The sequence below is a fragment of the Coregonus lavaretus genome (genome assembly GCF_964263955.1).
Source record: "Coregonus lavaretus genome assembly, contig: HAP1_SCAFFOLD_601, whole genome shotgun sequence".
In the NCBI taxonomy this organism is placed as follows: Eukaryota; Metazoa; Chordata; class Actinopteri; order Salmoniformes; family Salmonidae; genus Coregonus; species Coregonus lavaretus.
In genome coordinates, this window is record NW_028165085.1 from 37506 (window position 1) to 52500 (window position 14995).

Consider the following 14995-nt stretch of genomic DNA (forward strand, 5'->3'; position numbering starts at 1 on the left):
CACATGATGTATTAAGTAGCTCTATTAACTTTCTAATAGTCACATGATGTATTAAATAGATCTATTAACTTTCTAATAGTCACATGATGTATTAAATAGCTCTATTAACTTTCTAATAGTCACATGATGTATTAAATAGATCTATTAACTTTCTAGTAGTCACATGATGTATTAAGTAGCTCTATTAACGTTCTAATAGTCACATGATGTATTAAATAGCTCTATTAACTTTCTAATAGTCAGATGATGTATTAAATAGCTCTATTAACTTTCTAATAGTCACATGATGTATTAAATAGCTCTATTAACTTTCTAATAGTCACATGATGTATTAAGTAGCTCTATTAACTTTCTAATAGTCACATGATGTATTAAATAGCTCTATTAACTTTCTAATAGTCACATGATGTATTAAATAGCTCTATTAACTTTCTAATAGTCACATGATGTATTAAATAGATCTATTAACTTTCTAGTAGTCACATGATGTATTAAGTAGCTCTATTAACTTTCTAATAGTCACATGATGTATTAAATAGCTCTATTAACTTTCTAATAGTCACATGATGTATTAAATAGCTCTATTAACTTTCTAATAGTCACATGATGTATTAAATAGCTCTATTAACTTTCTAATAGTCACATGATGTATTAAATAGATCTATTAACTTTCTAATAGTCACATGATGTATTAAATAGATCTATTAACTTTATAATAGTCACTCACATACTGATTAACTAGACATTCACAGAGGTCGTTGACATTTAGCTAGATATTCATGCCTACAACAGTTAGTTAACTAGATATTTACTTACCTCAGGAGATGCAAAGCCCAAATACTCCCAGTCCCACGTTCCTCCCCCGAAACTGGAAATACAAAAAGTAGAACTGTAATAGCAGTTATTCTGTTACGTTTTTTTTTTTTTTTAAACACTTCAATTAGTGGAGAGAGAACAGAACACAGCAACTGCACCAGAAAACATACTGAGTGAACCCACAGTGGGGGTGACCTTTATCTGCAATTGATTGAATTGGGGACTGAAAGAGTTTGTGAGGGGTCAGGGGTAATGTAAAGGTTGTGTGGGGGTGGGGTCAGGGGTTCCCACCTGCGTCTAGGGACCTCTGGGGAGTCGCTGGGGGCCACCCCGCGGGCGACGGAGGCCAGGAACTCCTGTCTCTTCTGCTGCACCAAACAGGCCGCTCGGATGATCTTATGGCGCGGAGTTCGGAGGTAAGGCCGGTTGACTTTCTGAGCTAGGTCCTCGGTCACCATCTCCAAGTCGGTCTACACACAGACAGGAAGAGACAAGTCAAAAAGGCTACAAACTGTAGAGGGAAAAGTAGTTTGTACAATCTCTCTTAGCTGTATAGTTTTTATACCTCTTCAATCTGCCCTAATGAGCGGGTCAGCCGTGTGAGGAAGTCATATTAACGAAGAGCGTTAAAAGGGTTCCTCACAACAACACCTGTTATTTTTTTTTTACCTCAGTGTTTGAGAGGAAGTAGGTTAAAAACCTCAGTGTTTGAGAGGAAGTAGGTTTAAAAACCTCAGTGTTTGAGAGGAAGTAGGTTTAAAACCTCAGTGTTTGAGAGGAAGTAGGTTTAAAAACCTCAGTGTTTGAGAAGAAGTACGTTTAAAACCTCACTGTTTGAGAGGAAGTAGGTTTTTGACCAGACATTTCAAATGTTTTATACGATTGGTGTGAACTGTGAAGTGAACCGCCTTCCTTTCTCTAAGATCCGTTCCTACCTGCATGAGTTCAAAAATCTCTTTCTTGGTGGATTTGGTCTCCAGGAAGAAGCCGTAGGGGTAAGAGCACTTGAGTATGCGGCGTGTCTTCAGAAGCTCCAGGACCGCATCTTCAATGAACGTAGTGTCAGGCGGGCCTCCTTCTCCTGAGAGGTCAATATGCAATATGATTCCTATCTCACACACACCGACTCATCATATCCCATTCAGAAATGTGATAAGATTTAAGCATTTTAGAGCGTAATTTAAAAACATCTCCACCGTATGATTGCGGTCTGTGTGTGTCGGTCTATTTATGTGAAATGGCTATCTGCAAACAACTGAACAAAACATTGAAACGAGGAATATCCACATACTTCCACTCAACGCCCCGCTCAGCTGTTCCATCTTTTCTTTGGCTGTCTTCAGCAGACGCTGCTCCAGCTGGACAGAAGAACGGACAGGGTAACGTCCCACATCAGGACGTACCGACGCTACAAGACAGTTAAAACAAACCCAGCTCTGCCCTACTTACCTGGACAGGGCTGGTATCAGACTACACCAGGACTTACTAATACAAAACTGATAGGAGTTACACAAACGCAGCTGTGTTCATGGTTCCTGAAGCGGTCCAGTTCCTACCTGGTAGCTGTGTTCATGGTTCCTGAAGCGGGTGTAGTAATGCATAAAGCGGTCCAGTTCTTACCTGGTAGCTGTGTTCATGGTTCCTGAAGCGGTCCAGTTCTTACCTGGTAGCTGTGTTCATGGTTCCTGAAGCGGTCCAGTTCTTACCTGGTAGCTGTGTTCATGGTTCCTGAAGCGGGTGTAGTAATGCATAAAGCGGTCCAGTTCTTGGAAGCTGTTGTGCTTCCTCTCAGCCTGCAATGACAAGAAGACAAGACAGTGAGTGTTACCGCTAGTCCAGGGTTGGGCAAACTACGGCCCTGCGAGCCCATTTAATCCGGCCCGCGTGAGGTTTGAGTAAAAAAAAGATGGTTAAAAAAAACACTCCACCCCCACTATCTAAAACCAAATAGAAGGTATGAAGAAATTATAATGAACCTATACGTTTTCAAATAACTGCCCTATTTTTGGCCCGCAAATTGATTTAGAAAACATCAAAAAAAATCGGTCAAAAAAGAAACTGTGAGCCCTCCGTTGAAATTCTAAATCCCGAAGTGGCCCTCCAGACAAAACGCTTCCCCACCTCTGCTCTAGACTCACAGTGCGTCCCAAATGGCACCCTATTCCCTATATAGTGCACTACTTTTAACCAGAGTCCTATGGGGATAGGTGCGTCAATTCAGCCGGCCACAGTGTGCTCTGATGTGTACCTGCCAGCAATGACAAAACACTGATTCTTATTGCCTCCAGTCTCTCATCTCTCCCTGGCAGGGCAGGGCTGGTCTTGGTGGAGTACAGGAATATAACACAGGATAAAGGTGTCCTGCAGAAGTACATTAACAACATGTGGATGACCCTCTGGTCATCTGTGATGGAGGAGGACTGTGACTGAGTCAGTCTGTGTGTGTGTGTGTGTGTGTGTGTGTGTGTGTGTGTGTGTGTGTGTGTGTGTGTGTGTGTGTGTGTAGTGTGTGTGTGTGTGTCTGTGTATGTGTGTGTGTGTGTGTAGTGTGTGTATGTGTAGTGTGTGTAGTGTGTGTGTGTGTGTGTAGTGTGTGTATGTGTCTGTGTGTCTGTGTGTGTGTGTGTGTGTGTGTGTCTGTGTATGTGTGTGTGGGTAGTGTGTAGTGTGTGTGTGTAGTGTGTGTGTGTCTGTGTGTGTGTAGTGTGTGTGTGTCTGTGTGTGTGTGTGTGTGTGTGTGTATAGTGTGTGTGTGTGTCTGTGTGTCTGTGTGTGTAGTGTGTGTGTGTGTGTGTGTAGTGTATAGTGTGTGTGTGTGTGTCTGTGTGTGTAGTGTGTGTGTGTGTGTGTCTGTAGTGTGTGTGTGTGTGTGTGTGTACTCCACCTCCACAGTCATGTCTTTCTTCTGCTCCTCCACCTGGTTGATGACCTCATAGCGGGTACAGCGGTAGTAGCCTCCCGTAGATGAGCTGTGTTTCTTCCATTCCTCCAGACAGATCCAGCAGAAGTCATACTTACACTGGGAGGGAGGAAGAGAGGGGAGAGGAGGTAGTCAGTCTGCAGCAGGAAACACCAAGGCCCTAACCTCTGCATGGCTAAAGGTAGTCAGTCAGCAGCAGGAAACACCAAGGCCCTAACCTCTGCATGGCTAAAGGTAGTCGGTCAGCAGCAGGAAACACCAAGGCCCTAACCTCTGCATGGCTAAAGGTAGTCAGTCAGCAGCAGGAAACACCAAGGCCCTAACCTCTGCATGGCTAAAGGTAGTCAGTCAGCAGCAGGAAACACCAAGGCCCTAACCTCTGCATGGCTAAAGGTAGTCGGTCAGCAGCAGGAAACACCAAGGCCCTAACCTCTGCATGGCTAAAGGTAGTCAGTCAGTAGTAGGAAACACCAAGGCCCTAACCTCTGCATGGCTAAAGGTAGTCGGTCAGCAGCAGGAAACACCAAGGCCCTAACCTCTGCATGGCTAAAGGTAGTCAGTCAGTAGTAGGAAACACCAAGGCCCTAACCTCTGCATGGCTAAAGGTAGTCAGTCAGCAGCAGGAAACACCAAGGCACTAACCTCTGCATGGCTAAAGGTAGTCAGTCAGCAGCAGGAAACACCAAGGCCCTAACCTCTGCATGGCTAAAGGTAGTCAGTCAGCAGCAGGAAACACCAAGGCCCTAACCTCTGCATGGCTAAAGGTAGTCAGTCAGCAGCAGGAAACACCAAGGCCCTAACCTCTGCATGGCTAAAGGTAGTCAGTCAGCAGCAGGAAACACCAAGGCCCTAACCTCTGCATGGCTAAAGGTAGTCAGTCTGCAGCAGGAAACACCAAGGCCCTAACCTCTGCATGGCTAAAGGTAGTCAGTCAGCAGCAGGAAACACCAAGGCCCTAACCTCTGCATGGCTAAAGGTAGTCAGTCAGCAGCAGGAAACACCAAGGCCCTAACCTCTGCATGGCTAAAGGTAGTCAGTCAGCAGCAGGAAACACCAAGGCCCTAACCTCTGCATGGCTAAAGCCTGGGACCCATACGGGAGCCGGCCAAAGATGGTCTGTGGCTGGGGAGCCGGCCAAAGATGGTCTGTGGCTGGGGAGCCGGCCAAAGATGGTCTGTGGCTGGGGAGCCGGCCAAAGATGGTCTGTGGCTGGGGAGCTGGCCAAAGATGGTCTGTGGCTGGGGAGCCGGCCAAAGATGGTCTGTGGCTGGGTAGCTGGCCTGAATCTAAGAGGGGCTGGAACGCCCCTGTGGCTTAAAACTAAAATCAATGGTCTGTATGTGTTCTTTGATCTGCCACCAGTCACTCCATCCGTTTACACACTGCTTCCAGATCTATCCCTCTGGGGGAAATGTACGACTAGAGTTAAAACCACCAAACACCACTACCTTTCCACATGATTTACAATCCTATTCAGCCCTAGGTGATTCCCACTAGAAACACTGCTTTGCTGTCTGCTAAAACACAAAGCCATCAGCTGAAACCACTGTTGTCCTGAGGAGACAGGACTTGAATGACACTCAAGATAATCTATAGTATATAGTGACAGAGGGAGGAGGAGTGAGAGAGAGAGAGAGAGAGAGAGAGAGAGAGACAGAGAGAGAGAGAGAGCGAGACAGAGAGAGAGTGACAGAGAGAGAGAGAGACATAGAGAGAGACAGAGAGAGTGACAGAGAGAGAGACAGAGAGAGAGACAGAGAGAGAGAGAGGGAGAGAGAGAGACAGAGACAGAGACAGAGAGAGAGTGACAGAGAGAGAGAGAGAGAGAGAGAGAGAGAGAGAGAGAGAGAGCCCTCCAACATCACGCAGTACAACAGGCCTGTCACTACAGCCCTCCAACATCACGCAGTACAACGGGCCTGTCACTACAGCCCTACAACATCACGCAGTACAACGGGCCTGTCACTACAGCCCTCCAACATCACGCAGTACAACGGGCCTGTCACTACAGCCCTACAACATCACGCAGTACAACGGGCCAGTCACTACAGCCCTACAACATCACGCAGTACAACGGGCCAGTCACTACAGCCCTACAACATCACGCAGTACAACGGGCCTGTCACTACAGCCCTCCAACATCACGCAGTACAACGGGCCTGTCACTACAGCCCTACAACATCACGCAGTACAACGGGCCTGTCACTACAGCCCTCAGGCTAGCACAGAGCGGACGACAGTCCCCAAGGCCCGTGTCTCTCTACTCTCAACATACCTATTCATCTCTTTCAGCCACAGATGAGCAGCACTGGTGGACGTGACACAGGCCTAGTGACACATCTCTTCTCTCCTTTCTGGTTGTGTTGAACGTGAGACATGTTTTAATGGCTGTTGGAGACATGCTTCTCATACAGCGGTGGTCATCAGTGTCATGGCGGGTATATCATTAACAACTAACTTATTCAATCATTAAAATGGGCCTGAATTCAAATGGATTGAGAAGGGGAAAAAAAACAAATCACTACAAAAATACAGGCGTCCTTCCTAACTCAGTTGCCGGAGAGGAAAGAAACCCCTCAGAGATTTCACCATGAGGCCAATGGTGACTTCAAAACAGTTCGAGAGTTCAATGGCTGTGATAGGAAAAAACTCAGGATGGATCAACAACATTGTAGTTACTCCACAATACTAACCTCAATGACAGAGTTGAAAAGAAGGAAGCCTGTACAGAATAAAAATATTCCAAAACATGCCTCCTGTTTGCATTAAGGCACTAAAGTAAAACTGCAAAAAATGTGGCATAGAAATTACCTTTATGTCCTGAATAGAAAGTGTTATATTTGGGGCAAATCCAACACAACACATCACTGAGTACCACTCTTCATATATTTTCAAGCATGGTGGTGGCTGCATCATGTTATGGGTATGCTTGTCAACGGCAAGGACTAGGAAGTTTTTCAGGATAAAAAGAAACGGAATAGAGCTCAGCACAGGCAAAATCCTTGAGGAAAACCTGGTTCAGTCTGCTTTCCAACAGACACTGGGAGACAAATTCACCTTTCAGCATGACAATAACCTAAAACACAAGGCCGTATCTACACTGGAGTTGCTTACTAAAATGTTCCTATTTGAAGAATCTCAAATATAAAATATATTTTGATATGTTTAACACTTTTTTGGTTACTACATGATTCCATATGTGTTATTTCATAGTTCTGATGTCTTCACTATTATTCTACAATGTAGAAAATAGTAAAAATAAAGAAAAACCCTGGAATGAGTATGTGTGTCCAAACTTTTGACTGGTACTGTATGTAAATGAGATATTTCTGTATTTCATTTTCAATCAATTTGCAAATATTTCTAAAAACATGTTTTCACATTGTCATTACGGGGTATTGTGTGTAGATGGGTGAGAAAAAAATATATTTAATCCATTTTGATTAACACAAAATGTGAAATAAGTCAAGAGGTATGAATGCTTTCTGAAGGCCATTGAGTTTCAGAGGTTTGAACATGATTAGACCCTTAGAGCTTCACACCATCACAGAGTTGCCCTACTTTCCCTGACCATAGCAAAACAGCATTTTCCAGATAGCTCTAGGTCTCAAATACATTCCCTGGCGTATCTAACATTATAACATTCCTCAGTCCTCCCAACTCTGATTACCTCCCAAATGGCACCCCCATTCCCTATTTAGTGCACTACATCTGAACAGGGCCCACAGACTCTGGTCAAAAGTAGTGCACTGTATAGGGAGTGAGGTGTCATTTGGGACACTGTGGCCTACCTACCTTAGCACACTGCATGTGGTTGCAGCCTTCGTTCTTCTGAATAGGGGACTTGCAGTTGGCGCAGGGTTTGGCGTTGGTGAGTAACCACAAGCAGTTGGCTGCATCTTCAAAGGCTTCAGTCACACCAGCCACTTCCCAGAAAAACAACAACACAACAGACCACTAACTGAACATCACTCACACCAGCCACTTCCCAGAAAACAACAACACAACAGACCACTAACTGAACATCACTCACACCAGCCACTTCCCAGAAAACAACAACACAACAGACCACTAACTGAACATCACTCACACCAGCCACTTCCCAGAAAACAACAACACAACAGACCACTAACTGAACATGGCATTATTCCACAGCTCAGGAGTCGGAGAGGAAAAAGTGGTAGTGTTCTTACAACCTACAGCGTGTGTGTGTGTGTGTGTGTGTGTGTGTGTGTGTGTGTGTGTGTTCTCTCTGATAGCCCATTCACGCTGACGGTAATCGCTGCTTTTGAAACACTTTATTCTCTAGCTGTGTCCCAAATGGCACCCTATTCCCTATATAGTGCACTACTTTTGACCAGGACACACAGGGGTTTATGGTCAAAAGTAGTACACTATGTAGGGAATAGGGTGCCATTTGAGAAAACCCCTGACTGAACAGAATGTAAGTAAGCATTTCACGGTAATGTCTGCACTTGTTGTATTCGGCGCATGTGGCCAATACAATTTGATTTGATTTGATTTGAATGGAACCGTGACAGCTTTTAAAACCAGAACAAAAGCACCTGGGGAGAATGGTTTAAAGCACAACAATAACAACTTTTATTCCTGCCTGAAACCTAGTATTATCTGTAGCTAGCATCTGAAACCTAGTGTTATGTGTAGCTAGCATCTGAAACCTAGTGTTGTCTGTAGCTAGCATCTGAAACCTAGTATTATCTGTAGCTAGCATCTGAAACCTAGTGTTATGTGTAGCTAGCATCTGAAACCTAGTGTTATCTGTAGCTAGCATCTGAAACCTAGTGTTATCTGTAGCTAGCATCTGAAACCTAGTGTTGTCTGTAGCTAGCATCTGAAACCTAGTGTTGTCTGTAGCTAGCATCTGAAACCTAGTGTTGTCTGTAGCTAGCATCTGAAACCTAGTGTTGTCTGTAGCTAGCATCTGAAACCTAGTGTTGTCTGTAGCTAGCATCTGAAACCTAGTGTCGTCTGTAGCTAGCATCTGAAACCTAGTGTCGTCTGTAGCTAGCATCTGAAACCTAGTGTTGTCTGTAGCTAGCATCTGAAACCTAGTGTTATCTGTAGCTAGCATCTGAAACCTAGTGTTATGTGTAGCTAGCATCTGAAGTGGTGATGTGAGCAGGACTGAGTCCCAAATTGCGCCCTATTCACTATATAGGCTCTGGTCAAAAGTAGTGCTCTATATAGGGAATAGGGGTGGTGTTTGAGACACAGACAAGGACTTGAGTGCGTGAAGTGAACGGTCCATCAACGGATGGTAGATATCAAGCCTAGCATCACTGACCTGATACAGCTGCATTTGTTTTGAGTTTATTTTATATCTGTAAGGCAGCGTGTCCATATCATCACACAGAAACAAACATGTGGGCTTGTGGCTCCTTCAGTAGGAAGCTGTTTGGGTGACTAAACTGCGCTCACAAATATTTCTGCTTCAGTCAAAAGGCACAGGTAGAGTGTTGTAATGTGGAACTGCAGAAGGCCAGAAGCCACAGTGTGTGAAGGGGTATCAACAGTCTTCAGGAGGTGAAAGAGACGTACAACAACAGCAGATTAAGAAGTATACTGGTTTTCTTTAGAAAACTAAGACATTAATAGGTAGAGGTGCTCACGTTCTTGGGGTCTCATCTCAGTAACTTTAGCCAGCCACATCGTCCATGTCTGGCAGTCACATGGTTCATGGGCTTCTCCCTGGCACTCCCTGGAGACAGACAGACATGGTGTTGGTTTACCCCACTGATGATAACACTTCAGACAGACAGACAGACAGAGACAGAGACAGACAGACGGAAAGACAGACAGACGGAAAGACAGACAGACGGAAAGACAGACAGACGGAAAGACAGACAGACAGACAGACAGACAGACAGACAGACAGACATACAGACAGACAGTCAGTCAGTCAGTAGAGTTTACCCTCCAGACACGTCATACTCCTTATACCACTTGTCTATAAATGTTCTGTCTCGGAACACAACCCATGCATTACTCAGATACCACAGACATGACAGTAGCAGACCACGGAATGCAGTATGGAACATCTTTGTGTTCTAAGATGATAAGAGAGAACAGTTACATCTTCTACCACTAATCTAAGTAATGCGTGTGTTTTTCAAACAGACAATGAATAGACAGGATAGAATGCAGAATCAAAATGCTTTGAGATCCCTAGCTCTATTCAACTCATCATCGAACCTCTCACTTGGGTTGCGCCACTGGTCTCCCGAGTGGCGCAGTGGTCTAAGGCACTGCATCGCAGTGCTAACTGTGCCACTAGATCCTGGTTCGAATCCAGGCTCTGTCGCAGCCGGCCGTGACCGGGAGACTCATGGGCGGCGCACAATTGGTCCAGGGTAGGGGAGGGAATGGCCGGCAGGGATGTAGCTCAGTTAAAAGAGCATGGCGTTTGCAACGCCAGGGTTGTGGGTTCGATTCCCACGGGGGGCCAGTATATAAAAAAAAAATATGTATTCAGTAACTGTAAGTCGCTCTGGATAAGAGCGTCTGCTAAATGACATAAATGTAAATGTAAATGGGTTGGGTGTGTGGGGGTGGGGCTGGGGGTGTGCGCCCCGTTGGGTCCCCTGGACCAGGATTGAGAAGCACTGCCTTTTAACAATTATTTTTTTACCTGAATAAATATATACAGGTAACTTTGCAAAATAAAAGAAAACACTCGAGTAAACGAGGGATACAAAGTATATTGAAAGCAGGTGCTTCCACATCACGTTTGGGTCATGTATAAAAATGCCCAGTTGCCCCTTATTTTGACCACCATGGCTAGAAGAGATCTCAGTGACTTTGAAAGAGGGGTCTCGAAGGAGCATGGGGGGCTTAAAGGGTGTGTGTGTGTGTGTGTGTGTGTATGGGTGTGAGACACCAGATCTCAACCCAATTGAACACTTATGAGAGATTCTGGAGCGGCGCCTGAAACAGCATTTTCCACCACCATCAACCAAATGATGGAATTTCTGGTGGAAGAACGGCACCGCATCCCCTCCAACAGAGTTCCAGACAGTTGTAGAATCTATTTCCAAGGTGCGTTGAAGCTGTTCTGGCGGCTCGTGGTGACCCAACGCTCTATTAAGACACTTTATGTTGGCGTTTCCTTTATTTTGGCAGTTACCTGTATATATATATATTTTTTTAATGCTATGTGTTTGATAACACTGATGTTCCCCAGCAGAACTGCATTGTAAGGGACAAGAACATCACTTTATAATTGTCTGGGTGATGGCTGAAATCAGCAGTGTTTTTCACTGGTGGAGGAGGAGAGGGCATTGATGCGTGAGGATGTATTGGGAGGGTCATGGCATCACTGGGAACCTGGGGATACGTTGAGCAGGACCAGGGCTGGGCCATGGTTGTGTTGGTCGGTAGGCTTGGGATGTATACAATATATACCATATACCGGGGTATTTCGGAAATAGCCACGGGATGCTTTTTCAATACCGTTGAAACTAAACGTTTATATTTGTAGCTACTTTTTAAGTCAATCCCTGCAGTCAACTTGTGCAGTATGTTAGGAGATAAAGCAGATCACGTTCTTCATTTCACCCGTCACATTATTTTATATTATGAATCTTACCGTAGTTGAGTCAGTCTTGTGTTTGTTTGTAAATAGCACGACGGGAGAAAGCGGGAGCAGGTGAGTCCAGCTGCGTATTGACAGGGGTCACGTTTTATATTGAAAGTCAACAGTATTTTTTGCTTCAATCGAGTGATCAGGGACGTGCAACGCTATTTGAATGGCAACCACACAAGTAAATGACCTTACAATGAAAAAGAAAGGTATTTTTATTGTAAAACTATGCATAGCCATCATATTTCTAATATTTATCACAGAAAGAATGTAGCCAACTACATTTCCTAATGTTTTGCTTAAAGTTAATCTTGCATTTTACCACAGAAAAGTAAGCTGGCTACACGGTCTGTTGATAGAAGGCCAGTTTGTGTGAATTCTCATCCCAGTGGAGAAGTGCAACTGAAGCACAACATTAGTCTGAAGCCGAGCAGAAATTACAATAAGAAGCATTTTACATCTGCGTTTCCAAAACGCAGCAAGACATTTCTTATGCGTTTTATCTATTTTTCCCGCGTGAAAAACAAAGAATTTTGCATTAACGCGACCCCTAAATTTTACTTGCTAATTTCTAAGCAAACAGCTGGAGGCAGGGCTTTCTCCTATAGAGCTCCATGTTTATGAAATGGTATGCCTGGTACGCAGACTTGGTCACAAGTCTTTACTGAAGACTCATCTCTTCAGTAGGTCTTATGATTAAGTGCAGTCTGGCCCAGGGGTGTGAAGGTGAACGGCAAGGCACTGGAGTGACGAACCACCCTTGCTGTCTCTGCCTGGCCAGTTCCCCTCTCTCCACTTGGAGATTAATTGTTCAGCAGTCTTATGGCTTGGGGGCAGAAGCTGTTAAGGAGCCTTTTGGACCTAGACTTGGCACTCCGGTACCGCTTGCCGTGCGGTAGCAAAAATAACAGTCTATGACTTGGGTAACTGGAGTCTTTGACAGGGTAGTAAGTTAGTGGCCTGTTGATATCCCTTTAGTTGTGTGGGGTTATATCCTGCCTGGTTGGCCCTGTTCAGGGATAACTTTGTCTAGCTTGCTACCTTGTCCCGGATCTACTGTCTAGACTCTCCCCTATCACTCTCTCTCTTGACCCTCCCCGCACATGCTGTCTCGACCTCTGAACGCTCTGCCGTGAAAAGCCAACTGACCCTCCCCGCACATGCTGTCTCGACCTCTGAACGCTCTGCCGTGAAAAGCCAACTGACCCTCCCCACACATGCTGTCTCGACCTCTGAACGCTCTGCCGTGAAAAGCCAACTGACCCTCCCCACACATGCTGTCTCGACCTCTGAACGCTCTGCCGTGAAAAGCCAACTGACCCTCCCCACACATGCTGTCTCGACCTCTGAACGCTCTGCCGTGAAAAGCCAACTGACCCTCCCCACACATGCTGTCTCGACCTCTGAACGCTCTGCCGTGAAAAGCCAACTGACATTTACTCCCGAGGTGCTGACCTGTTGCACCCTCTGTAACCACCGTGACTATTTTTTGTAAAATGTAATTACCATTATGTTATGTAGTTAGTTTGGTAAAAACAAAGTCACATGTATTGTTTGTATTAATGCACACATGGCTTTTTCTGGGAAAGTTTGTAATTTTTCTAATCGAATGATATTGAATATCGGCCTGAAGTATTACATTTACATTTTACATTTTAGTCATTTAGCAGACGCTCTTATCCAGAGCGACTTACAGTTAGTGAGTGCATTCATTATTATTTTTTTTATATATTTTTTTCATACTGGCCCCCCGTGGGAAGTATTGGCCATCTGCCTCCTTGACCCCCAAAAATCGCTATCGGCCCTAAAAAAAATCCATATTGGTTCTCTACTATGTATAACTTTATGCGACTTTGCAAATTCCCTTATTTTCATTTGTGCTCATTAGCATGTTTAGCTAGCAGCCTCCATCGCTATTACTTGTGCTAATTTTGTTAACATTCTGGTAATAGACGCCCAATGGGCTTTTCTGCGTTTTTTTGGAAACCCCCCTTGTATACTAAGCACTAGGTAATACCCTAAATCCCGGGATGCGAGAAGGACGGTATGACGATATGAAAAATGTGGATACGGCCCCCAACCCTGTCGGTAGGGACAGAAGGTAGAGTCCCAGAGATGGTACCACTCTCTGCCTGCTCCCATGCCAGCCAGGCCCAGCACACAGAGAGACCAATACGAACACAGACTAGATGAGAATGTGTACACACACACACACACACACACACACAAGCAAGCAAGCGCACACACACACACACTTATAGCAATGGGGACGTACGCACACACAGTCACACACAAAAACCTCATGCAGAAAGAGACCATGGGATGCTGGAAACATGCAAGCACACATTATATATTTTCTTAACCAACTTCCTTAAGGGTTGATGGCCTGCTGAACCATGGCACGGCTGAACCAGGTGTGAAGAGAGTGGCATGTCTACTAGGGATGGGACAAACGGACAATTTTGCTTAACGTTTATACATACTTTCCGTTAAAAAGATAAGAAAATATAAAATCCCACATTAATTCACAACACAGAATAATAGTCCTGTTACTCCTTTATGACTGCTAAGGGCCGGACAACGAAGTTATCTGCCGCAGTCATATACCCTCGAAAGCACCTTGGTTATGGCATGTTTGTTTGTGCGGAAGGGTACATCTTCTCTGGAGACTGAACGGGCATTTTACTTGTCTGTTGAGGAATGCCGCTTCTGAAGCGGGACTAATGGTCCATCACTAGGGGGACCAGAACTGCCAATCAAATAATCTCGATCTGCCTGCGCGCAGACCACGCTCTCCTAAAAAAAAAAAAAAGGTACTTTAAAGTTTGTTAAATACCGAGACATTTAGCAGAAATAAAGGAGTCGATTCCTAGCGGAAGAAGTGTTAAGATTCAGTCATTTTGGAACGGAGGAGACTGATTAGCCTGCCGTACTTCCGAGAACAGAAACACTTGCATCTTTCATTGTGAGCCAGCGAGGGACAGCGAGTGAGGGGAGGGCCACAGTCCAGGTAGGTCTAATCCCTAACGTATACCTGTAGATTCTAATCCTATTCTCTTGAGGAGAAACAGGTGAGTGGGACATTAATAGCAGGAGAAGAACTCAAGTGGTTAAATAAGTAAGTATGTTATGGAACGTTGCAGGGCACCATAGCCAACATGAAAATAAAGTCTTGACAGCAGAGACATTTCTTTGCATTTTAAAATGCAAATGTACAAATGTATATTTATGCCAGTATCTGTGTGTTCTCCCTATTGACAAAGAGCAGCTGAAAAAGGAGATGTGTAGTGCAGCGCAGCATGTAATGCCTATGAATGATCTGTGAAGCGCCTACGTACTGCTCTATAAAGCCTTTCTAAGCCGTTGTTAGTTTACATTTTAACACATGTAGTGGCCCCCCGGTGGACAACAGCAGAACTGACCAGCAGAAGAGGTGTTCTCTGCCACAGTCGATAGATAGCCCCTGATCTATGCATGTGGTGCTTATGAAGACTTGATCAATGCTCTATGAAGTCTTTATAAGCTGTTGTTCCAAGTGCATCTTAACTGTAAGTCGCTCTGGATAAGAGCGTCTGCTAAATGACTAAAATTTAAAATGTAAATTACCCCTATGGAACACAGAGCAAGCAGCACTGACCAGGGAAACGGTGTCCCTTTGC

The 14995-nt window shown here is 44.7% G+C and overlaps 1 protein-coding gene across 1 annotated transcript in view; it reads right to left on the reverse strand.

Moving 5' to 3' along the window:
• Positions 1–14995, reverse strand: part of LOC311116286 (ankyrin repeat and IBR domain-containing protein 1-like) — a 72710-nt gene that overhangs the window by 22084 nt on the left and 35631 nt on the right. The window contains exons 10-17 of the mRNA XM_084191388.1: positions 9367–9455; positions 7532–7662; positions 3701–3835; positions 2523–2609; positions 2108–2174; positions 1752–1897; positions 1108–1286; positions 817–868 (exon numbers count right to left, since the gene is read on the reverse strand). Of these exons, the coding sequence (XP_084047514.1) occupies positions 817–868; positions 1108–1286; positions 1752–1897; positions 2108–2174; positions 2523–2609; positions 3701–3835; positions 7532–7662; positions 9367–9455 (886 nt within the window). The remainder of the gene's footprint in view (positions 1–816; positions 869–1107; positions 1287–1751; positions 1898–2107; positions 2175–2522; positions 2610–3700; positions 3836–7531; positions 7663–9366; positions 9456–14995) is intronic.